The sequence below is a fragment of the Lineus longissimus genome, chromosome 17, assembly GCF_910592395.1.
Source record: "Lineus longissimus chromosome 17, tnLinLong1.2, whole genome shotgun sequence".
Lineage (NCBI taxonomy): Eukaryota > Metazoa > Nemertea > Pilidiophora > Heteronemertea > Lineidae > Lineus > Lineus longissimus.
Window position 1 is genome coordinate 9320534 of NC_088324.1, and position 25030 is coordinate 9345563.

The window sequence follows — 25030 nt, forward strand, 5'->3', positions numbered from 1 at the left end:
ACAAGACCCGACGTCACACCATGTGACCACCTCGCATGACATAATCAGTTGTAACGAACATGAGGGGGTATACTGGTCAACAAATTGAACAAAGCTTTTTGAAATGTATCTCGTTCTCACTTGCTTAAACTCAGGTATGAGGGTCGGCGACATGTTGTCCATTTCGACCAGTTGCCAAACCTTTCAATAGAACAACATTAGTGAGGTTTCGCAAGCTCACGTTCGGACTCTCAGTTCAGGTTCACGGGCTCATCTCCACATTCTTGTTTAACGCGTTTCACGCCGCGTTGAATATCGACGCACAAAATTCAATGCCTTGGGCTCAAAAGATCTTAAAAGCGCCTGTCGTGCGACGTGAGCGTCTGATCGGTTTTATGTCAACCTGGCTTTCCCGCATATGCGAGGGTCGAATGGTCATCTTCGGCGATGAACATGCAGTTTTGGGGTTGGGTTGTGTGACTTAGTTTAACTTAATCTAATATACCTGGCTGTGCACTCCCGGGCGCACTCGTCCCTCACAAAGATAGGACGAAATAGAATGCCCATAGACTATCTGGCTGCTGCCGACAGACTCCGCTTGTCCTCTCGCATATTCGAGTCCATTATCCCTTGGAAGGTTTCCCCACTTGGAGGAGACTGTCCTAAACTTGTTTGTGTCTAAGAATCTTGCACGAAAAGAGACTGGTTCCATAAAATTTTCATTAACCTCAAATTGATCTCATGGGGACAAAGTCACAACCAGAGGGACGGGACAGAGCACTCTAACACTGTCGGAAACATATGTCCCTTTGGTTGTTCTCTCATCGAGGAAGGAATCCTTGCACTTCCCAATGGAAATTGTCCTCTCGCATATTCGAGTCCATTGTCCCTTGGAAGGATTCCCCACTTGGAGGAGACTGTCCTAAACTTGTTTGTGTCTAAGAATCTTGGGGATATTTTTTTAATTCCCATTTGAATGTTCGTGTTTGAAAATGACTTGGCAGTCAACCATTACAGCTGGTTATAAAATTCGCTGGGGGGGGGGGTGTCAGGTAACCAGCTGGATGAGTCAAATGGCCAGCTCCTGTTCTGGTGATGCATATAGGTGTTGTCACAATCAATGGAGTTGATGATACATTTTTGGAGACACTGGGTGATATGAATAAAGACCAGCAAATGCTTTTACTTCAATTTTGTACAGGAAGGTTTAGTGTTAATGTACATGGAGTTTTAGATAAAAGCATTTGCTAGTCTTTATTCATATCGCCCCATGTCTTGGTGTCTTTGCACTGCATAGAGTTGTCTAGGCATAATAGCTTGGTTTCTGCTCCGAGACATCTGGGGGCGGGTACCGCCCATGGCAGTCATTTGCAAATTCCACAGAATTTGAGACTAGCTAACCCAGTTATCTCGGATTGTTTGGGAGTCGATGTTGGATTTTGCTGGAGTATTATGGCTGACAGTCTGCCTCATGATGTCAGCTGATATCCAGTGATGTCAGATCATATGATCAGATTGTATGTGTGTGACAGAGGTCAACTGATGAAGCTCTTTGAATGTATCCAAGAGTCATGTTGCGAATTAATCAAATAAACAAGTCTTCAGATGGCAAAATTGAACATAATTCTGAACATTTATTTGAGGAAAAAGACACAACTAGGTTGCAGGGATGAGTTCACTTGAATTGAATTGTCAACATTCCAATAAAACGAAGGACAATTATGGCATATACATGTATATAATGCATAGATGGCATTTGACACCACATCCGGCACCATGGCAAACTGCTTAGCACGAAAGTCTCCCACTTCAGCTGGTCTTTCCACACCAGTGAAAACATCAAGTTCAAATATTGATAAAGTCCGTCATAAGGCCGATCTGTGGGTGCCGATGATACATTCCTCGAATCGGAGGATCGGATAAGTCCCTAAAGTTCTCCTTATAAGTTACAGCAGAGATTCCAGTCCCAGAGAGCAAGTCCACCTCCCGCATCGTCCCAGGGTATGATTTGAAAAAGACGACTTTGTTGCGTCCCCGAGGTTGTAGAGGTTGTTGTATCGTGCCATAGCCCTCCGCAGACAACTCTTTCAACATGGCTGAAATGGAGAGCAAAGGCGCTTTAGTTAAACTAGATATGTTTTTATAATGAGGGAGAAAGTCTGTACTGAAGGACACCACTGGGGCTGACAAGTGCTGTCCTGATCAGAGTGGTGTCCGGATTACTGAAGTCACTTGTATAGAAATGAACTATTTGGGACCAAATATAGGGGTGGTAGGCCAAGTGACTCTATGTAAGCCACGCTGGTTCATCCAGAAATGCACTCCACGGTTCTCCTCAAGATCAAGCCCGGGCCCCATGGTAGCCAGCAGTGTTACCACTGGGCTATAAACATAAACACACCTGTAACAATCACTGTCGAAACATTGTTGAGCTTTTTCTGCACTGCCCTAGGAGTCGTTAGCGGTCCTTTGGTGTTTGCGACAGCGCGGCATACCCTCAGTTTCAGTGATTTATGAGCTTCAGAGTCTGCAGCCTCTTTCATAGCATAATCTTCATCCATTACTAGTTCAGAATCTGTAGGATCAGAATTTTCCGACTTGCTGTCCACCTACAATAAAAGTACTGTTTAGAACTGGCCTGCATCAAGGTTGGATGGGTGGATACAGGGGGGGGGGGGGGGGGGCTCATCACTCTAGTGACTGAGATAAAGACTATTTCCCTCAAGCCTGGGCTACAATTAAGTACAATTCAATATCACATAGTTCCGTGCAAGTTCCATGGTCAAGTTTTTCACTATTTAATACAGTAGAACCTCTCTAATAAGGACACCCTCGGGACTGAAAAGTACTGTCCTTAAAAGAGGGGTGTCCTGATTAGAGAGGTAAAATTGAATGGTAACAACCAATTTGGTACCAAAACCAGTGTCCTTAATAGAGAGGGTGTCCTTATTAGAGAGGTGTCCGCTAAGGGAGGTTCTACTGTACACCAGTAACACCATCCCCTGTACAGACAGATCCTCTAGACTTCAGACAAAGAGTAAACATCTTTGGCCCACCCACCTCTTCGTTTGAATGAAGACCAGTGTAGACATCGTCGACTTCATCATGACTAGTATCCTTCCACTTGCTCGAAATGTCCGCAAGCTGAAAAACAATAACCACTTTTATCAGTCAAATAAAGAATGACTTGACACAGTTTTCTTCTTCATACAACATCTTGTTTACACATCTTCCACCAAGTAAATGATTTCTGCTGACAACTTTTTTGTGTGCTTGTTTTCGCTGAGAGTTTCACTTTAATTTCAAATGCCTCCAACGCATCGAATATCATATATCATCACCTAGGAGGGTCTTGGTTGAGTTCCCAAAAACCTCCGCACAAATGACAAGGCTAAAGGATTTTCCATTTGAGAAGATCATTGGGGTTACCAATGGAACCATGACCACGACGATTCATACTGACCTTTGCTTCAACTGCAGCTGGCTCCTTGTAGCAGAGACCTTGATAGTAGGTAGTGACACGGGTTAAGGAAAGTGTCCACAACTGTCAAGCACCAACAGTGCATATTACTGCACTACCGCATCGTCTATAACTACCTTTCTATTTTTCTGGAACACCAGTGGTAATTACAAATGGCGCATCCTTTAAGGACTTTAGTAAAAGGATATTGTTTATGTTTTCCCCTTCGCTCAATCACAACCTCGGGAAAGAAGAGGCGGACGGCCCTGTTGCATTGCCAACCCCAGTTGCTGCTGGATGTGTCGAGTTCCTTTAAGCTGTAGCGTAATAAGGCGATTAAATCGGCCCGTGGGACCTTGGCATCCTCGTCCCCACGCCATGCTACTAGATCTGAAAGGAAGTCGAAAAATGATCATATCAACATTTCGAAAAATCATTAGCCTTCAGGTGATTTTCGTTTGCAGGCAAGATTTGTATTGTAAATAGAGTGCACATCTTGTCATACAAGGTTTGCATACAATATCTCATTGACAAGTACCGGTAGTTGTAGAAACTAGCCAGTGGAAACATAGTAAACTGCCAGCAATCACAATGGACAGATACATTCACCACAACTTACCTTGTAAGCTGAGCTCTACCCGGGGAAATTTAATGTATGGAGATCCACCAAGAGGACATTCATCACAACTGACATTGTAATGGGACATACCTGGTAGAACTCTATGAATCTTTTCCCAGTCAACACAAGACTCTTTAGCTGAGCTCTTAGGCTGTCGATTTCCCCAAAGGTTGTCACCAGGTGGCACAGACTTCTCCTCATCCGTGTCTTCTGCGGTGTCTGAAGCCTCGACAAATTTGACACCAAAATAGTAGGTAGTGAATCAAGTTAAGGAAAATAAAATTCCACGCCATGACGACCCGAACTAAGAAGTATTTGTCACTCCCGAGAAAAAGGCCCAGATAAAATTTCTTCCTATTGAGGCTTGATGAACATTGTGACAACAAGTGATAGCAAGAATTCATAAAGTCTTCACACTTTCTTCCCTCCACCCAGTAGTAAATGGGTGCCAGGCTTGCCTGGGAAGAAAACCTGTGATAGACCAGCTACCTTTCCAGGGGGAGTAATACTCCTTGTCGCCAATGCTACGGAAACCCGGATAAGCTATTTCCTGGTGGGAGCGATTGTTCCATTCATTAAAGGATATTCCTTGTACTTTCCCTTGCGGTGGGTCTGCGAATACGGGAACACCTCCTTGACTGCCCGGTTGCACGCAGCGCCCCACGACTCCACCTGCGTGCTGCCAATCTCCTTGGCTGCTTCCTTCAGAATGGAGTCCCTGCTGACGTAACCACTATGTGTGGCGACTAGTAAAGCTGAAAAACCAAGAGAACAAACTGTGCTGAAAGATTTACAAGATTCACAAAGGTTTTGGTCTCGAGGAAAGAAGTATCAACAGGAAGCTGAATATTTCACATCTGCGCACTCATGAGTGTGAGTCTTAGACTGCACTGGTTCCTCTCTAAACTATCCTTGAATGGTTTCTCTCTAAATATACTTGAAACAGAGTTTTGTAGGAAATGTTTACTGGGTCAGTGGGTGGCCAAGTAATTAGCTCGAGTGGATTTTTCGCTTTTGGGAATTTTTTTGTGCCTTGATGTTGTACTTTATTTGGCAACATAATTGTAAACAGACCTCAACCCATTGACCAATTACATGCCTGAAGGGTGAAAAAATACCGAACTTACTCTGTATGGCTTTCACAAGGGCGATGCATTGTTCCATTTTTGGTATCGGCGTTCCATATGGCATGTCGGAATCGTGCATCCTTTTGTAATGGCTGCAATACGCACTGAAGTCCGTGAAGTACTCGTCGCACTGGAAGCACTTATAGGAGGCACCAGTGGGCATGTTCAACAGCGGAAGTGGATTCGTTTTCAGAAGGTCGAGGTCCTGATTTGAGGTGGTGGCAGTCGACGCAGCCGAGGACGTCATACTTTTTTCTTGTTTTGGACCCGACGTGGAAGAGTCGTGTGAACATTTTTGAAATTTATCCGCAACGGAGTCAGAATGTTGTCCCTCTGGACCAGAAGAGACAGTACATTTAGCGGAACAGTTTGCAGGCAAGCTCCCACATGTTTTGTGCAGACTTGAAGTTTCATTCTTCCGATGGGAGGAAAAGTTCGCTGAAGTGGACGAGAAGTCCTCAGGTTCCATCTGTACATACGCTTTTACGTTTTGCTCCACAGGATTCGTTTTGGTACCAGTCCTTCTTTTCAACAGATCGTCACTTTTATGTTTTATGAATGACTTAAGACGATCGGATGCAGAAAGAATGTGGAAATTTGGACTTCTCGCGACTTTTTCCTGGGTATTTTTCTGGACATTTTGCTGGGCAGTTTTGGGGACGCTTTCCTGGACATTTTGCTGGACATTATGCTGGGCACTTTCCCTTTGTGACTCATCCTCTCGGTTCCCATGAGAACCCGTGACAGTGTCCTTTTGCATATGAGTGGAGATCAAGTTGTAGATCGCAGACGACTTTAATTTCTGATGTGCCGCCATATTGAAAAACGACTTCCGTGACAGATACTTCGAATACTTCTGCATGTCATGAATTGCAGGAATAGGCTGCATCAAAGGTGTGCTTTGTAATGGACCATCAGCATCCGCAGAGGACGACTGACACTCTACTTTATCAGAATCAGTTGAATTTTCCTCCGCACAATTTGGGTTAGGAATTTTTACAACCTTGTCGAGAATTTTTATCTTTTTGCAAACGGGTTCAGATGTTTCAACCTTTTCATCCGAATTGACATACGACGGACCTCGTCCCCAGTGTATGGTGTGAGTCTGTTGCCCAGGACTAAGAATATGCACCATTGTCCTCTTTCGGTTAACTTCTGATTCGCCAAACACACTACCTGGGTCAACAGAGGTCGAGTTACCATGGTAATCATTTGAATCACATGGCTCAACTTTGACATTTTTGACAGTCAAATTTTCACCAATATCACAACGACTAATTTCAATACCAGTCGTACTATCCATTAGTCTGTTTGGAACAGACTTCCTTTTGCGTGTTTTAGTCCCCCGCCCACCAGAAAAATTGAACATTTTGGGTTTAGAACTTTGAATTTCACAATTGGATACATTCGAGGACGGGCCAATGATGTTCAAATCATCAGATTCGGTTTCACTTTCACTACTACTCCTGTCCATATCACAGAAATCAGAGGACTTCGAATCACGCAAAGAAAACAGATTGATATTAGAAACAGAACTTGTAGAGTTCTTGGCACAATTGTAACTGGTATATGTCTCATTCTTCTCACAGGAACCATGGCAAACACGAAAATGCAGCTTCAAATCCTCCAAAGTTCGGAATTTCAAATCGCAGTCATCACAGTCGAAATCATCAGCAGAGTTTCCCTTTAGGTGAAAATCCTTCACGTGCATGAGGAAGTTATCTTTCGAGGTGAGAATTGAAGGTAAAGATGTGCAGAGCTTACATTTGTATAAAATCTCTGCAAATTGCATCATACGTTGTGTCGACTCCAAAAAACTTACTGTGAAATCACACACTTTGTTTTCTCCACAAACAGTAACTGGTTTTTCTGCAAAACCAGGAACAACTTTTTCAGGAGCATTCTGTGATAAATCTAGACCAGTTTTCACAGTATCAGTTGAACAAACACGCCGCAGGCCAAGAGATTCCATCATGGTAGTATCCATTGTCAACTCAGCAATTTTCCCTAGATCTTTATCACATTTTTCTGTGGACAGTCTTTCAGCAGTATCCTTACATATAAATGCATCAATTTTATCAGATTTGTTGTTGGAGCTCTCTGCAACAGTCATATCCGAGCTCTCTGCAGTAGTCATTCTCACATCAGTGTGGGCTCTCTCTTCAGCTGGCATACCAGTGCCAGTATTTGAGCTCCCCAAAGTTGGCCTGGTCACGTCAATACCAGCTTGCTCCCTGTCACAAATGATACTGACTGGCGTGATGTCAATGGTAGCACAAACAGATTTCTCATTTTTCTTCACTTCAGTACAAAGTGACTTTTTAGTAGAACCACTGTCATCAGTATCCATTACCTCCATGATTACTAAAGATGGATTTTGGAGTATCCAAGCCCCCCTCTTTTTCAAGTCATAGTCCTGCCGCGATGTCGTCCTAGTTCACCAGGCATCCCCTTTTGATCACAAGTCACCTGTTAATAGTCGTCCAGCATTGGCTCCTCAATCACACACCTGCAAAAACAAAACAAGACAAAATAATAACTTTAAAATGTGATCAGGAAATGACCAAGAGACAATATCACAACCACAAAAGACAATATTGCAAGAAGGAGACTACTGGACCATGTGAATAAGGGCATGATTTCAGGAACGGCAGAATAACCAAGAGACATCTGACCAATTAAGAAGCCATGGGTTCAGGGACAGTGAAACAAGCAGGATGACATCAAGGGACAGTGGAACCAACAGGAGGACATCAAGGGACTGTGAAACAAGTAGGATGACAACAAGGGACAGTGGAACCAACAGGAGGACATCAAGGGACTGTGAAACAAGCAGGGTGACATCAAGGGACAGTGGAACCAACAGGAGGACATCAAGGGACTGTGAAACAAGCAGGATGACATCAAGGGACAGTGGAACCAACAGGAGGACATCAAGGGACTGTGAAACAAGCAGGATGACATCAAGGGACAGTGGAACCAACAGGAGGACATCAAGGGACTGTGAAACAAGCAGGATGACATCAAGGGACAGTGGAACCAACAGGAGGACATCAAGGGACAGTGAAACAAGCAGGATGACATCAAGGAACAGTGGAACCAACAGGAGGACACACACTATGCATCCGAGGACACAGGAACAACCAGGACGACAACACCGGAACAATGAGGACTACATTATGGGACAGAGGAACAACCAGGAATACATGCGTCCAGGAGAGCTGGCAAAACCATGAGAACTTTACCTCTGACAGGGACAGTTGATGTGACAAATATAAAACCAAGTGAAAAACAATAGAATATGAATACTTTTGTTATACACAGTAACAAAGAGTCCATGGATGCAGGCCATTGCCAGTTAGAATTTTAAACAAACTATCAAATGACATGAATTAGGATGTTAATTAGTAATTAGAGCTTCAAACCAACTTCTCATGTTGGTGTGAATTTTATAATCTCCAGGAAATAGATGACCCAGAGTTTTTGGCATTATTCCAATATATCCACAGTCGCACAGACCACATAAATAAGGACAACCATGTCCCGTCTCCACTGTTACCACTGAGTGCTATCACCTATCTGGCCAAAAACTGCAAAGACTCCACCAGCCACAACAGATATTTTGAGTCAGCCGACTTTATGTAGGTGACTTTAGTTTGGTATGGGGAAATTGATAGCCTGTGGCAATTACCACGTAATTGATGGAGTCAGACATGCCAGAGTAAAGACCATGGCTCCAGCTGCCAGAGACATGATGTCTAGACACTATGTCCAGACTATAAGTGATTCGATAATTACAGTCAGAGAGCATTGACTGCTCTCATGCATGCCACGAAGTCATGAGTTCAATAGCTGATAAATTCAGAAGCATGTATGAAAACCCACTTTTTTAATTTTAGGCAAAAATTATTATTTTTAATTCTCGTTAAATTAGTGCTGGCAATTTGAACTCTAAATCTTACAATTAAGCAAATTTGACAAGTATGTTTGATTGCTCATTTTACAAATGATTTTTAGATGTATTTTTCATTTATTTGAATAACAATTTTCTCTTTCAACATATGTAAATGTACATGTACTTCGAGATTTCTTTTACTAAAATTTCAGTCGCAGCAGAGCATAATGCATTTAAATTTGAATTCATTTTTTACCATGACTGTAGAATTTCACATGAACTTATCCAATACTTTAGAGACAGAGCATAGCGTAGAGCACCCCAGTTTATTAACTTCTGACAGAGTCTGTATCTGAATTCCAAAGACAACCTCGGAGCCTGAGCAAAGACAGCCGGCTCCAGTCAGCCCCTTGCCGGTTCCAGGACATGATAAACCACAATAAAAACCACAAAAGATAAAACGATAGATTACAAATCACTTGAGGTTGTCGGTGAGTTGAGACATGAAGTCTGTAGTCGCTGCCAGTATGGTTGGTATTCTGTTGTTGCTACGATCATACGTCTGAATCTTTGGTGAGTGGACCCTTTCGGGAATAAATTTCGATATTCCAGTATTGACGAAGCAATCTGAAGATTACCCTCCATCCATCCACCCCATCCACCACTAACCACCACCACAAGATTCAAATATTTTCGTTTAAGACCACCACAGAAAAAAATACTGAGTGATAAGACTGAATTGCATGTCTGTGGCGGGATGACGCTTGGACTGTCCCCACCACCATCATCCGCCTGATTCTCCCAAACCCCATACCAAAGACCTCAGTGACAATCTAACCTAAATAATTCAATATTATTGCACATAATATGAAGACTCAACATTAAATACGGAACAAAGGCACATCGCAGCAGGCACCCCAGTGTCACCTTGAGATGATCATGTCTGTCGTCTAGACATAAGAGTGGGCTACTGGTGCCAGCAGTCTACACTGTCAGCGTGACTGGTGGAATCCAAAACAACTGGGTGACATATATTTTATTCGTGTGTCCTACAACACAATCAAGTCAGGTATGTCAGGACAACCCATCAAAAGTAAGAAGGGCATTTTATGAGACCAGGCTAAAAATTCATTTACTCCCAGGGGATTTTACTTCAGGGACACCCACTACCATTTCGAATTCACTTGAGTATCTACAAATTTCACAGGCAACTAGAGCTTACCAAAGGCATTTTTACGATCAAATATCAAAATCATTCAAAATATCATGAACATTGGAAGACACGAACAGCTTCAAGAACTCTACTCTTTGAACAAGTTTGCCGATTGTTAATTTTATGGCATGGTTAATTCAAGTTGCCTGTAGAAATATCACAACAAAATGCTGAAAACATGGATTAGAAGCTGAAGGAAACTATGATTAAGAAACTACCAACCTTATGATAGTCAACTGGAGACAAGTGGAGTACCAGTTGGCAGTGGTCCTCCTGTCAAGTCTCTGAACAGATGGTCAACTCAAACCTGACAATTACAAGCTAACTCCCAGAATCAAACGGCAACTATAAACGATGTGGATATTCCTCATACATAACACTTGTCAGTGAATCAATCCGGAGGTTGGCCTACAGTGAATAAGGAATGATTCACAGAATTTAGACAAGCAAAAACAGGGAAAAAATGTGGAGGCAAAACAGAGGAACACTTCAGTCAGTCCAGTCAGTTCACAGCCAAGAGCCAAGAGGAGTCCTCCAGAATGAAATGTGGATGTCTTGTCTGCCAGCCAGTCCAAGTGAGTGTCACATCCACTATCCAGACAACTACGTCTCCAATAGTCGCCACACAACTCTCATACAATTACAAACAATACTTACTTAGTTACAAAACAACAGCGTCTAGATAAAGCTGCAGTCTATCGAGCCAATTTTCTGGTGAGTGGCGGCAGCGTGGCGACAGACTGACGGGCACTGGTGCCATTGAAATAATACCTGGCGACATGAAGTCCAGACTGGCAGACAGCCTTCTCAACTTCCAAGTCGAAAATTGACTGCCGTCAATGTCAACTTTCAATCGCAAAAATGGAACCTTTATGAATAACGATATCTTATTACCTTTGAATCATAATGGAACCAGTTCTTGGGGATTATGATTAAGTTGTTGATTATTGAATAAGCTTGTCTTGTTGCAGAGTATTCGATGATTTTGTGAGATTTTATTGCAACTTTTTTTCGTTTCCTAGAAGTTGTTGTGGTCGTCTTTTGTTGATTTCCTTGACGGCCGCAGTCATAGTTGTCTTCGGCGATTTGACTGCTGTCAATGCCAACTTTCAATCGCAAAAATTGAACCTTTATGAATAACGATATCTCATTACCTTTGTGTCATATTGGAACCAGTTCTTGGGAATCATGTTGATATTGAATAATCTTTGTCTTGTTGCAGCGTATTTGATGATTTTGTGAGATTTTATGTGAACATTTTTTCCAATCGCCCGGGCGCCGGGCCAAATGTCCAATTTACATGCACTCGTTGAAATTGTCACAGAGTACGTAGGTCGAGTGAGACGGGGTTTGCGACGATGATCACCATTGGCGACGCTTGGAGAATGCTTTTTAGCTCACCTCTTAGCAGAGGTGAGCTTATCCCATACCGTGGCGTCCGTCGTCCGTCGTCGTCGTCGTCGTCGTCGTCGTCGTCGTCGTCGTCGTCGTCGTCGTCGTCGTCGTCGTCGTCGTCGTCGTCGTCGTCGTCCGTCGTCGTCCGTCGTCCGTTAGCAGGGCACGTTTCGTAACTGTTAGAGCTATTGAGTTGAAACTTGGTACACATGTACCCTTATGTAATGACACCTTGGAGACTAAGTTTCAATCCGATTCGTTTCATGGTTTGGCCACCAGGGGGCCAAACGTTAAAAGTGAAAATATGCAATATCTCCCTTAATAGTAGTCGGGAAATTTTGAAAAAAATATGGTAGGTACTTCTAGCAAAGGTGCATCATATATCCTCCGGGTTTTTGATTTGACCTCCTTTTCAAGGTCACAGTGGTCAAATGGTGTAAATTGGCCATTAGGATGTAACGATGGCACGTTTCTAAACTGCAATGACTATTGATACCAAATTTGGTACACATTTACCCCTAAGTCAGGTGATCTCAGGGACCAAAGTTTGGTCCAATATGATTCACCACTTGACCACCAGGGGGCAAAATCCAAAAACCTTAAAAATGTGATTATTCCTTAACTTCTTGCCCGATTGCCACCAATTTGATATCATGGGTACATCTAACCACCATACAGTATATGTCACACAGGTTTTTAATTTGACCTTCTTGTCAAGGTCACAGAGGTCAAATGGCATAAATTCGCCGTCAGGCCGTAACTATGGCACGTTTCTTAACTGCAATGACTATTGATCACAAATTAAGTACACATGTACCCCTTGGTCAGGTGATCTCAGGTACCGAAGTTTGGTGCGATCTGATTTGCCGTTTGGCCTCCAGGGAGGGGGCCAAATCCTAAATTCTTCAAAATGCCGTTATACCTAGTAATGACTTGCCCGATTGGCACCAATTTTATATTATAGGTACATCTAATTCTAACAACCATTCAATGTGTCACCCGGGTCTTCTTTGATTTGACCTACTTTTCAAGGTCACAGAGGTCGAATGTACTGTAAATTGGCCATTTTGGGGAAATTGTAATTGCTTGGACCTACATCAAACCTAACACTACATGACACAATACCATGCTCTTTATCCATCTTTCCTCCACATGAGGTGAGCACAATGGCCCTGGCCATTTCATTTCGTTTCCTAGGAGTTGTTGTGGTCGTCTTTTAATGATTTCCTTGACGGCCGCAGCCAAAGTTGTCTTCGGCGATTCTCAGTCTGCAATAAGGTATGGGGGAGGATTTTTAATACATCCCGCAGGTGCATTCTTTCAACGCCCCACCACCAAAACAGGCCTTTGTGTGGCTATGTGTGGTCTTTTGGTGCCGGCTTTTAGTTTTCCTGGCAGAGACCAGAAAAACAGAACAAGGGGCCGAGAAGGCTTACTGTTCCATCCGACAGATGTAGAGCCCGACTTTTCGCATAGTTGGCGGGAACCTAACAATTAGGCATAGTATCTTCAGCAGGCCATCATAAGGGAATCAAGCTTGCCATTTGGGATGAAATACTGACAAACTCTCCCAGTCATTTTTCTCCTGCAGCGCTATTTTTTTGTGAAATGGAGAATACGCAGATTTGTGAGTGATCATCCTTCAAAGGATGGGAGGCCCGAAGGGCGAGGTAGGACTTGGACGTCATTCCCAACATTGTTTTGATGACAAAAGACGAAACTTGTTTCTTCTTCATCCATATTTTATTCCGAACAATGTACAAAGATCATCATCAACATCATGACCACAGCCTGTCTTTCCCAAATAGCCATAAAGGAAGAACCCAAATAAGAAAATATCCTTAGGATAACCCATTATGCCTCATTAGGAAAAGTTCGGCGACATTTTGGCAGTTACAACATGTTTTACTCAAAGGACTCGTTTCTGAAAGCAATGAGATTTTAAATACTGCGAACTCTGTAAGGAGCTGTTGCAACTTCCACAGTGGTAGCTCCTGCATCAAATTTGTTCATTTAAATCCAAAGACATTTTCAAAATGTTAAAATTTCAAAGTCAATTTCGAAGTTTCAAAACTGGTCACTTCACACACCTCAGGCAACAGTGATGCAAAACCCACGCTGATTGGCTATGAAGTTACAGCATCGGACAATTGACAAGTCCAGGATTCCTGGACATACTACTACATTCTAATGTCTCACACTTTGCCTCTGCACAGACTTTACCAATGAGAGCATCCCCTGAGTCCTTTGAGTTAATCTTAAACCCAAAACAGAGCACTGTACAATACATTTACACACTATATACACAGACAACATACATCATGAAAACATTCTTCACTACCAATCTCACATCATTACCATATGATGACTATTTATAAAATTGATGTCTAAACGAGAGAGGTATCTTTCAGGTAAATTCAGGTAAATTATAAATGGCTTTCTCATCACTTTGGTCAAATTTGCATTCTCATACCCATATTGGTTGAAGCTTCCCTGAATTACTTCAGGTAGAATTTCATTCTTATATCAAAACTGGTACGATAATTTGAAACGGCTTTCCCATTACTTTTGGTAAAATTTCATTCTTATACCCAAACTGGTACAGTAATTTGAAATTCAAATGGCTTACCCATTGCTGCTTTTTTCTGTAGAGCAAATCTTTGAAAATCAAAGAAACTAGCTCCTCCATGCAGACAACAATTCCCAGCAGACATACGATACAAAATGTTAACATCCAGCCAAGTCGAAATATACCAACATCAAACACTAACTAACAACTTGTGTCAAACCACAAAAAATATTCAACAAATCGAGCGATTACTAAAATGACAGATAATTTTGTTTAGCCACATTTTCCTTTACTATTTGCTAGGATTCTGAAATATCATTGCTTAGTTACCTTTCATCTGTTAATTAATGACCCTCAAGGACAAACACTGACAAAGAAAATCTTATTTCATGTACACAGTTACATCTATTGACCTCCTCATTGAAAGACAGAGACAAAAGGATATTTACCATTGATGATACTGCATGTTTTCCAAACAAATTCGGACAATTTGTGTTCAACAGCAGCAGTTTTTTTCTAGCACAATTTCAATACTCGACCAACATCTGATAAAAATTCATTGATGAATGTAGTAAAAGTGTGTTGCCTTCCAGTATTTATCTGAAAATAATATTTCAGTTTCAATAGACACAGCAATGACTCTGATTTTCTAAGCAGCGTGACGAAAGTGAAATAGTCAATGAGGGCCATTCCAGTCAAATCTGTAAATTATTCTTCATTTCATTTTGTTTTAAGTTACATTACATTTCCGATTAGAAAGTATGTCTTTCTAATTTGAAAATACATCATTCTACTTGGCAAATACGTCGTTCTTACTGAAAAATATCTCCAAAGGCTGCAGCCAGCACAAACACACTGTCAACTCCTAACAAACAATTTACAGCATCTACAAACTATTGTCTTTCTACGGAACACATAAAACAACGACAGCATCGTTTTTGAAAACGCAAAAAGGACAAAGCACCATAATTATAGGCTAAAGCCAGGCACAGTCGATTGACGGGGTTAGGTCATGTGACTGCTCATGAACTGAAGTTTTCGAGTCGTCATGACGTCGACAATGATTTCTTTGGAGTTTTCTTGAGTAATAACTTTGACTTGAACTTTTTCGGTGATTCGTTTTTTAAGGAGCTTTTCTTTCGTAGCACGAAAAGGAGATCGACTGAGTTGTTCATCGCGTAGTAGACGTTCGATTTATCTGGGATGTTGAGATCTGGAACGAAAAGGAAAGGAAAGATGTAGATTTGAGAAGATTAATAATTCGCAAGAAGTTAGGAATCAAAAACATAATTGGCTGCTAGAATTTCAAACATTTCGGACAGGTAGACATAATAGATGAAATTATGAATGATTGGTACAATTCATACGAGAATTACAGAAATTCTCCAGGAGAGCGAGAAGCCAGACATTCAGCAAAGTGTTCCAAATAGCTTTGGGCAGCGGGAGCCTTTTGTGATATCTAATATCCATTTCAACTGGTCTTATATGCACCCGTCTATAATCCTTCTAGAGAATTACATGGGAATATGTCCCAGCTATCCAAGGACTTAACAAGTCAAGTCAAGTTTCAATGAATTCTGTGATTCAGTATAGATGGCAGCATTCACTGTACGGCAGTTGAAAAAGCAATCCAATTTGGATTCGGTAGGTAACCAGGACACATTATGAGGGCGTTATTATTTAGTGGTGTTGTGGCTTGGCCATTGTATTTACCTCCGTCAGGCAGTAACTGAGTAATACAGAAATCTTCGTGGTTGGCCGTCACTGAGAATTTCTCCAGAACCCTTTTGATGACGCTGGAGGTATGGTCACCATTGTTTAACTGAAAGAGAATAACGGAATAAAGTCTACATGTAAGATAAGAAATAATCTATAACCAAGATCAGATTCTAGTAGAATGGCTTTGTGCATTACCGATCCCAATAGCCAAGTGGTTGAGGTGGCTGCCACATGAACAGAAAGTTAGGGCTACGACCTTCAGCGTCTGCCCGACTCCTCTACTCTACTCTCTAGATATCACAACACTTTGAAGTCACTGTCTAATCAGGACACGTTTCAACCTCGCTACCAGATTGTGATATACAATGTTATCGTCGACGATGAAGAATACGCACCATAATGCTCTTGTAAGTCGACTTATCGATGCTGCGGTCGTCGCCCTCCATGCATACTTTGATAACGCACGTATCTGAAGACTTGGGATCCTGAGACTCCAGCGAACTCATCGACATGGAATGTTTGATCTGGAAAAGAGGCACACAATGATTTCCCAAGAATTCTTTTAAATGTGTAGTGTCGCAATTGATGTCTATGGATGATCACACAGGGATTTGAAATGTTGAATTCTGATGATGAAGTAACAGCATCAAAATCGATACACGAAAAAATATTTGAAAGATCAACTCCATTTAAACCAAAGAAGTGAGAGTGATATCATCCTCACACACCTATCTTTTATATAAGATCCTTTGTGGTACAAGCAAGCTGCCCATGATGAGCCCTGTTCAGTCATGTTATGTTTTGATATCAGATTGCATCTCCGCAAGCTACTATCACTCCAAGTGTACCCTAGCATGCCTGCAGAGCAAGGCCTCGATTGAGGTCAGAGTGCCAAGCTTTGGCCAAGCTCGGGAGGGCATTACTGACCTGCTAGCCTTAAGAAATGACCCATAAGGACATTCTCAAAGTTACTAATACCAATCAAGAAGAAAAATGCAAAGAATCCTACTCACAGGTGGTGTATGTTTCGTCTTCGGCGATGGAGAACTGGAATTGTTTGAACTGATACTCATCCGATCCTCGCCAGACGAGTACGCCGACGGGGAGGCCGGTACCGCCAGGTTTTCCGACGACAGCCTTCGTATGTGCAAAGAAAGAAAACTAGAAATGAAAAATTTGAAACACGTACATGTACGGACTAGACAACAAAAAGCGCAACACAAAATCTATCCAAAAACTTTCGAGGGAAAGACACCAAAAGAAGATCGGAGGATCAAGTGGTGTTTTTTCCTCCTTCAAGGTAATTCTGAGTGTGAAAGTATATTTCATGACCGCTCTTTACTGGACTGATTCAAGGCTGAAGTTTCTCTCAAGTATTATAACCACAAGAGTCCAATATCACAAACCATGCGACATAGATATCTTTTGGCGAGTCAAGTTGAGAATTATATGGGCTTCCAATTTATTCAGCCTGAGCCTTGTACATCTAGTATCAAAAACATGCTAAGCAACACAGCAGAATTTTTAAAGATAGCACATTTAAAGAGAGGACTAGAGGAAAACTGAACAATGGATTTTCATGACATTCATACAGATAGGCCGTTTTGTCAAAAAACATAAAGAATGTGTCTTCTGTCAAAACAGAACTTCGTACGGCTGTGTGACACAAAACTTTAAACACTCATGTCCTCACCATACCTGGATTTTTTCTTGAGGGAAGCCGTTTTTGAAACAACAGGTGGCTCGATTCTACAAGATAAGTCGTATCTGCAAGAAAGAGCATTTGATTACAACTGAAATCACGCTGAAGATTCAGCAAATTAAGGTTAAAGTTTGAAAGTTGCAAGAAATTTTAGGATGAAGGGCAACTTGTCATGGTTTCCCTAGAACTGCAAAAGCATGCTTCTAAGAAACTTATTTTTAATCTGAAATAGAAAATTTAAAGTTGTGCAAAGAGCTGAGACTCTCATCTTTCTATTTCCACTGACAAATCAACCAAATTTCAGGAGGCAAAAGAGAAATATCCCAAGGCGAAAATTTCACACCCCTGTTTCAAAATGGATCAAATAGGATTCCAAACTTACGATGATTTTTCATCTAGCACCGGAACACTGTCGAACCACGTGAGGAATTGTGGGTCGGGTTTTATCGTATACGTCTGTGCCGCCGACTGCAGCAGCTTTAGCTGCGCGAGAACCTCAAACTCTTTCCGTCGTTTTTCAAAATTGATGAGGCCGTCTTCTGAGTTGTCTGGGATAGCCGTGTCTATCATGGTCAGATCTGTTAAGAACGTCCCGAGATATGGCACCGTACCCATTATCAGTCCCTGAAAAGGTAGTGTATATGGAATTTATTTGAGGAATGCAGACAAGAAGAGGCTTAAATCATAACAATTATCATTCAGGTCTCTTCAGGCGTTCTCTCATATATTTTGTTCTAAGGTTTTGACAAATGCTGCGATTTCCCAACACTCTTAAACGGACTCATTAGGTTAATGCACACACCCACACACTTCAAGGTTTTGGAGGACCTCGTTTCTTTGCCTAAGGGCAAAGATACTGGAAGCTCCTAGAGGACAGGCAACAGACAATTGAAAATACTTTCTCCCCAAACCCCATCTTCCAAAAATTAAATGGAGAGGGAACTTCTTCCTTTTTCTGTTGCTGCAGGCCTGGGAATGCAAGCCACATGTACAGCCAGATGCAACTACCAGACAAGAGAAACTGGTATCAGACACATGCAATCCTCTGGGCAAAAACTTACCATCCCATTCCAAGACTTCCGTCGTTGGGAACTCGACCGTCGCATCCGTAACGAACCAGTCGACCCTGGTTTCTGGTCCGTGACGGCAAACTTTGCCGTCCCTTCCTTCATAAGGAGTTCACGGCATACGATCTGATTATTCTCCTCAGAAAAAATCTCCGAAAGCGATTCGAATTTTTCTATGTAATCTCTGCAAAAGAAGGTCACATAAATTTATAATACTGGGCAAGTTGATGTCAAAGTAATGTAAGTTCTTTTATAGCAATTCATATTGTAGAACTATACTGTCTCAAAGCATTTTAACCAAGGAGCTCACATATCGTGTTATACTTGGCCAGTTGAAAGTACCCAATGGCAATGGCCGAGCCTCTTATACAAGACCTTAGATCACAAGTTGAACAGAGTCAGAGTATCTTAAGCTGCCTCCCATATAACTTGTCGCACAAGCCAAACTTGACCCCAGGCAACTGCCACTAGGCTTGAAGAAATGATATTCGAAACGGTACATACTTTGAGATGGCAGCCCACGTTTTCCGCAATCTATAAATAGGATTTGACTGCAGTCCTGATATAATGGCCTTGAGTGATGAGAAATTCTTCAAAACACGCAACTCTTGCGCAATGTCAATCCACTTCATGACAACTTTTGCCCGATGCGACGTCTTATGCCCGTGACAATTGAGTATTGTTGAAATGACGCGGCATGTCAGCGCGTTGAATTGGTCAATCGTCGCCGTGATTGAGGACGCCTGGCTGCTGAAATCTTTGCCTCGTTTCGACCACACTGCACCGAGACAATGATGTGGAAGGACCTTTCGGAAAAGATCCTGAAACAAAACATGACAGTTTTAAAAAACCGGTATTGACTTTTCAACAGCAACCTTCCAGACCTTCATATCAAACAATGCTTAGGAATCATTCAATAACATCAATGTGTTCCACAATCCTAACAGCGTGAGGATTATGCCAGGCACCCTCCCCCTTCCAACATAAAACAATGACATCCAGCCAGAATACATCAAATCTGACGGACCTGCCCAAAAAAGATAATCCTAAAATAAACAAGGTCCTTACCCCCTACCCCTTTTTGAAAGGTTCAATGTCAATACAGCCTCTCTACTATGACACCGGTATTGTCTCAAAAAATGGTCATTTCCAGAAAACTTTAACCTGGTGATCAGGGCACCATTAAGGACAACATGTTTCAATCCTGCGAGTGTCTTTGATGGAGAGTTTGACTGTACCAGTACAATATTTTGGTCCACCCTTTGTACTTACAGCGTCAATGTAAGTTAGCTGCTCTGCTAACGTTGAGTTGGGTATTGACATGAATTCGTACGGTTTGTGATGGACTGGCTCACAGACATCACAATCGCCACCATCCACCTCGTCGCACATTGAGAACCGGTACTGGATCTCTGGCACTGAAAGAGACGACGGTTCAGCTTTAAATATCAGTGTGGGCTGTTGTGTGGCACGAATTCAGAAGCACATTTTCCCCAGAAAGATGCTGTTTCTTATTGTCATCCAAATGCAGCTTTCCAAAAGTCGCTAGAACAAGAATTTTTCTATAAGGATTCTGAAAGACTCGTTTCCAATTAGTATTTGTGCAAAAATACAAGGTGGCTTTCACACCAACTGACCATTGCAACTGTAGAGGTGCCTAACAATCAAATTTCGTTATCAGATTTAATACAAAAGTGTGACAGTCTCACCTCTCCCGTCTAACTGCTCCTGCTTCCGATACTTTTCCAACTTGTGCTTGGCACGATTTTCTAAGTCCGTATCCTTTGCCTTGGTGCGTGCGAAGTCTAGCAATGAGTGCAGGCAGGGATAGTTTAGAGGTTCTCGGTAGTCTTCTGGGAAGGAGTCTAGCCAGACGTGGACCACGGATCGGATGGATTTGCGGTGTATTTCCTTCATGTCAGGCTTCATGCTGGTGATATCTGCTATGGCATCATATCTGAAATTAACGAGTCCATTACGATTAGTACAATATTTCAATAGCTCTTTTTACGACAAACTTGAAACTACGAGGTGACCTGGTTCAAAATTAAATCCGCGTCCTATAGATTACGAGACAGAGACCCTCGCACGTAGTCATCACGCCAAGTAACGGTTGCTTGAATATCCACACAGGCCCTAGCACAAGATGGCTCTCCCCCTCACTCACTCAACTTGACATGTGTACGTCTACTGCGCCACAACATCTCTCTGGGAATTACAGTCCAGACCCATCTGTGTCGGCACTGGCACCTATCTTGTGATGTCAGCAATGGCCAAGACTTCAATTAACCAACTTACCTCTTGAACAGCAGGTTCAGAACCTGCTTGGCACTGGCAAATGATCTGTAGGTTGCCAGGAACACATTCACGTACGTCGAGTCGATCTGGCCAGTTTCCTGGACGAGGCTCTCCACGAGCCTCTCCAGTGTCCCTTGCTTGATCTGTCGGACCTTGAGCGTCTCCCAGGCAAGTTTCGATCCCTGGCCGTCACCGGGAGGGACATCCTGGAGTAAGAAGATATAGTTCATGATGAGTAGGCCTAGCATCTTGCTCCCCCCCCCCAATGCTTTGACATTGTTACCTTATTTGCCCCGCTACTTCTCCTCCTAGAGAAGGCCCACGCACATTACAATCGGATCAGTGTTGCCCCACACACGCCTTGTATTTCATATACCAAAGGAGATTGACAAAGGCGTTGTCGTCATCATCATCAACATCATCAGTCAACCAAACAGGTGGCTCCCTCCAGCTAAACCCTATCCTCAATTTCGGTCAGTTGCAGCAATCTGTCCAACGCCCATTTCAAAGCAGTGATTGCGTGTATGACAGGTGATCAGGAGATGAATAACTCGATGTAATTGGATGCAAGACCACTAGCTAAAGGAGATGCGCGGGTCATGAACATTGTTTCCTTTTTCGAATACTTCTCTCTCTTTTCTTAACTTCTCTCTTACCTCTGGAAATGAATTGTAGACGACTTTCTTCAGATAGACATTATAGACGGCACCATCCTCCTTCTCCTCTCGAAAGTACTTATTGTTTTCTTCCTGGAAAACATAAACGTATCAAAAAATGGTTAGTCAAAGATCACCATCATTGCCCAAAAATACCAAAAAATAGACAATACAGGCTCTCAGTGGCTTCTGTTTAGGCTGCCGGCTCATCTCTGCAAATGGCTGAAAAAATGTGAACTGCAAGTCAATATCAATCCCAGTGATCATGGTTTTACCGGGAGGTGAGAGATTCTGGGAGATCGAATACAGCTATGATTATAATCGGAGATAGATGTGATTTAAATCAACCTGATCTGTGATATCTTCGGTAGATCTGTACTTCAATACGGAAAGTACACCTCACCTCGACTCGAGAATAGATTAAGTTTCACCTGATTTATGACTCTGAATAGGGTAAAGAATGTTATCAGAGGGGAACAGGACTTCCGTCATCCAATGTGTTCAAAGACGACAAGAATTTAATATTCTCTAATCTCAATATAAACACTTTGAAGTTAATTTACATTACTGTAGCGTAAACTTTCACAATGAAGCCAAATGTAAGATTCAAGATAAAGATTTCGAACTGGGTGTTTTTAGCCGTCAATAAGGAGCTACTGCAATATGCCATTCCACACCATGACAAAACTCTTTCAAGAAGAGAAGCGTCACCAAACCCCCCTACCCAAGGCAAGTGTTTGCCACCGACTTCAGCACCTCGGCGGGGGAAATTATCACTGGGCACCCTGGCCAGACCTAGCTCAACAAACAACACTGCCACATCTGTGACAAAGAATATTTAGCAGAAAAACTTTTTCATTTCCGTCTCGCAAAAACTATGCTGGTAGTGGTATTGGTGACAGCAACACCGATATTTCCCAGCTAGCGGTATCTGCATTCCGTCATTCAATTGGAGAGAATTCCCAATATTTGTTCAATACCCCTCTAGCAGATCTCTAGCGATCCGGAATCCGTCAGCTGGCATTGATTTTCAGTCAATATTAGCCGTATCAGGGATCACCCACATCAACCACCGGCTCCAAATAAGCTGGTTACTGTGGCAACACGATAAGCCGAGCAACCAGAGCTGAACAAAAACTCTTTTTTTAAGGCAAGTTTTCCCCAAATCACTGAAGCTGTAACCAAAAATTTCACAATTGTCTGTCACCCTGATTTGCCTATAATACAAGATGGCCACCAAAATTCAAAATGGCTGCCAATTTCCTACAAAAAGGTTTTCTTTTAGCATAGTAGTCATCCACATCAATGGGTAGTTGTTGACAAAAAAGTTTGGCAACTGTGGCAATATACGAATTGGAGACTTTACCGGGTTTTTTCTTTCCAACGAAACTCTTTTTGTGGTTACGAGGTATCACTCTGGCTGCTTTGACCGAGTGGAAATCTCTTTCAGTTGACAGGTCGGAGATAAAAAAGAAACTTGGTGAAGCTACTTTGTGAGCAAAAGCATTAGCAATGAAAGACACACGATAGCGATTTTACTAATTCATGCAACGTCTGCGAGATGGCCATAAGATGACCCAAGGGGCTCGCATAGAACATCCTAAGTACGTCACATGACTATACACTCCAGCAGATGAATAGCAAGGCCGATAGCTACTAGATGACAACCCGGTCGGCTTCACTGCCAACTCTGCTGAGTCTGAATATATGTCCAGCTAGCAATCTATTTTAACATTTGAAGTCTGAAGGTTGATGCCAAAGACGAATAGACACCCCCTCGAAAACATTCGAACTAAGAACTGGCATGACTGCGCAAAGTCAACACAGTCGATGATAGCAATGGTTATCACTAAAACATCATGGCTCACAATAGCAGCCAGCAGCTCTCAACACTGTAGAGCTATTTTGCCCAACGCAGAGCAAAATTATTGCACACTCAATGACCATTAACGGATTCTCGACAGAACCATCAAAGGAACGCGCACAGCGCATTAATCAATGGTGCAATAATAACCTTCTGATCTTTGCAGCCAAGTCACGTTCAAAGTGCCACAATATATTTGTATAAACTGGATGATATAAGCCGCCCTGCAAACGAGTGATTATACTGGATAATCAATAGGTTTCGCGACACGATACCTTCTAATCTCCGCAGTCAAGTTGCGGACGTCCGAAGTTACACAAGATACAGAGGTTGATTAAAGGAACTTAAGGCAGACAATTTAGCCTTCTCTCTCCACACAGATGCTATGCATCGGTCAATGTAACCATGTACATGTATGCAGGTCCTTACCATACAATGTACATGTACATGTAGCCCCGTCTCCACTCCCTCTCAAATGGCCAGGCAATCCACACTCGGTCGACACTTGGCATTTTCTTCTAGTGCCAGGAGACGACACCAATTCACAGAGATATTTTCCGTATTGTTTTCACTGATTATCTAAGACGACAGTTACTCGACACAGCATATTCGACTGGTAGAAAAAAGCTGTGTGCTCACATCAGAACTTGGGGGGGGGGGGGTACAGGATTTATATTGACCGGTGCAATGGCCAGTGTGGGCGTTAATAATGCATGCTCAGTTACCATAAAGACTGTTGGTTCTCAACATAGCCAATCCAGCAGCCCGTAGACGAAATAATCAATAGGACTTCTTATACTTTCAGATCTTTGAAGTCTGGTCACATCCAAAAGTCTGAAAGTGGCACAAGATGAACGCAAAAAGTAGAGCAGATATATCTCAATGACCATAAAGACAGCAGGTTCTCAAAACAGCTCTTTGAGCAGCTTGTAGATGAAATAATCAATAAGTACAGGTTTCATGATACCATCTTATCTTCATGTATGTAGCCTAGTCACAAACTACTTAATACTGGCCTTTCAAAGTAACTATGACAACCAGCATCCAAATTGTCAATTTAACAGCATATCCGATGAAATAAACAAGGACCCTGGGCTGAACCAGCCTTGAACCATGGGGCTAATCCAATCATACTTATCGGGTTTTTGCTACTCCCGCTGTCTCGGAGTGCTTTAAATAGCATGAGTCCTATTCACAGAGAATCACAGTCGGTTTTTGTCACAAACAAGACAGAATCAATACCATTCCCAACGTGAGTTTTAGCTCCTTAGATATGTACTTATCGAGAGGCAATGTCGATGATGAAAAAGATCATGAACGTTTCTTGAGTGTGCCTGCTTCGGAGAAAGCCAGCAACTTCCCAATATGTTCGATAATTTTCATCGAGAGTTTCATTTCTAATGGCTTTCGAAATATATCCTTTCGTGACAAGGGGTTAGGTAATATATGTATCATGACGTACGTCTA

The 25030-nt window shown here is 42.3% G+C and overlaps 2 protein-coding genes across 11 annotated transcripts in view; both read right to left on the minus strand.

Annotated features, from left to right (window-relative positions):
- Positions 1–1609: 1609 nt before the first annotated feature.
- On the minus strand, positions 1610–11327 carry LOC135501625 (uncharacterized). Of its 3 annotated transcripts, none has more exons than XM_064793840.1 (9): positions 11188–11327; positions 5186–7694; positions 4645–4813; positions 4149–4315; positions 3649–3829; positions 3443–3494; positions 3040–3123; positions 2381–2588; positions 1610–2075 (listed from the first exon to the last, which is right to left on the minus strand). In XM_064793840.1, the coding sequence occupies exons 2-9, from the start codon at positions 7542–7544 to the stop codon at positions 1825–1827; spliced, it is 3471 nt and encodes a 1156-aa protein (XP_064649910.1). In that variant the 5' UTR covers positions 7545–7694; positions 11188–11327; the 3' UTR covers positions 1610–1824. The 3 variants fall into 3 exon arrangements, with proteins under 3 accessions (XP_064649910.1, XP_064649911.1, XP_064649912.1); XM_064793841.1 differs by lacking the exon at positions 11188–11327 and adding an exon at positions 10516–10872; XM_064793842.1 differs by lacking the exon at positions 11188–11327 and adding an exon at positions 8431–8583.
- A 2088-nt stretch (positions 11328–13415) lies between these two features.
- The window catches only part of LOC135501168 (ral guanine nucleotide dissociation stimulator-like 1), a 63833-nt gene continuing 52218 nt past the window's right edge, over positions 13416–25030 (minus strand). For 7 of the 8 annotated variants that reach the window (XM_064793044.1, XM_064793045.1, XM_064793047.1 and 4 more), the window contains 12 exons: positions 21700–21792; positions 21044–21249; positions 20455–20702; positions 20018–20163; positions 19250–19566; positions 18740–18929; positions 18061–18302; positions 17675–17743; positions 16990–17137; positions 16372–16500; positions 15971–16079; positions 13416–15470 (listed from right to left, as the gene is read on the minus strand). In XM_064793044.1, coding sequence (XP_064649114.1) covers positions 15304–15470; positions 15971–16079; positions 16372–16500; positions 16990–17137; positions 17675–17743; positions 18061–18302; positions 18740–18929; positions 19250–19566; positions 20018–20163; positions 20455–20702; positions 21044–21249; positions 21700–21792 — 2064 coding nt within the window. In that variant the 3' untranslated portion in view covers positions 13416–15303. The remainder of the gene's footprint in view (positions 15471–15970; positions 16080–16371; positions 16501–16989; positions 17138–17674; positions 17744–18060; positions 18303–18739; positions 18930–19249; positions 19567–20017; positions 20164–20454; positions 20703–21043; positions 21250–21699; positions 21793–25030) is intronic. The other variant, XM_064793046.1, reaches the window with a different exon arrangement.

What these genes read in the sequence shown, in the direction of transcription:
- LOC135501625 (XM_064793840.1), bottom strand. Translation starts at nt 7,544, where the DNA reads ATGGAGGTAATGGATACTGATGACAGTGGTTCTACTAAAAAGTCACTT. An exon ending in CCTTGTGAAAGCCATACAGA is followed by an intron (nt 4,814 to 5,185) that starts GTAAGTTCGGTA and finishes TTGGTTTTTCAG; the next exon opens with CTTTACTAGTCGCCACACAT. An exon ending in GATTCATAGAGTTCTACCAG is followed by an intron (nt 3,830 to 4,148) that starts GTATGTCCCATT and finishes ACTTCCTTTCAG; the next exon opens with ATCTAGTAGCATGGCGTGGG.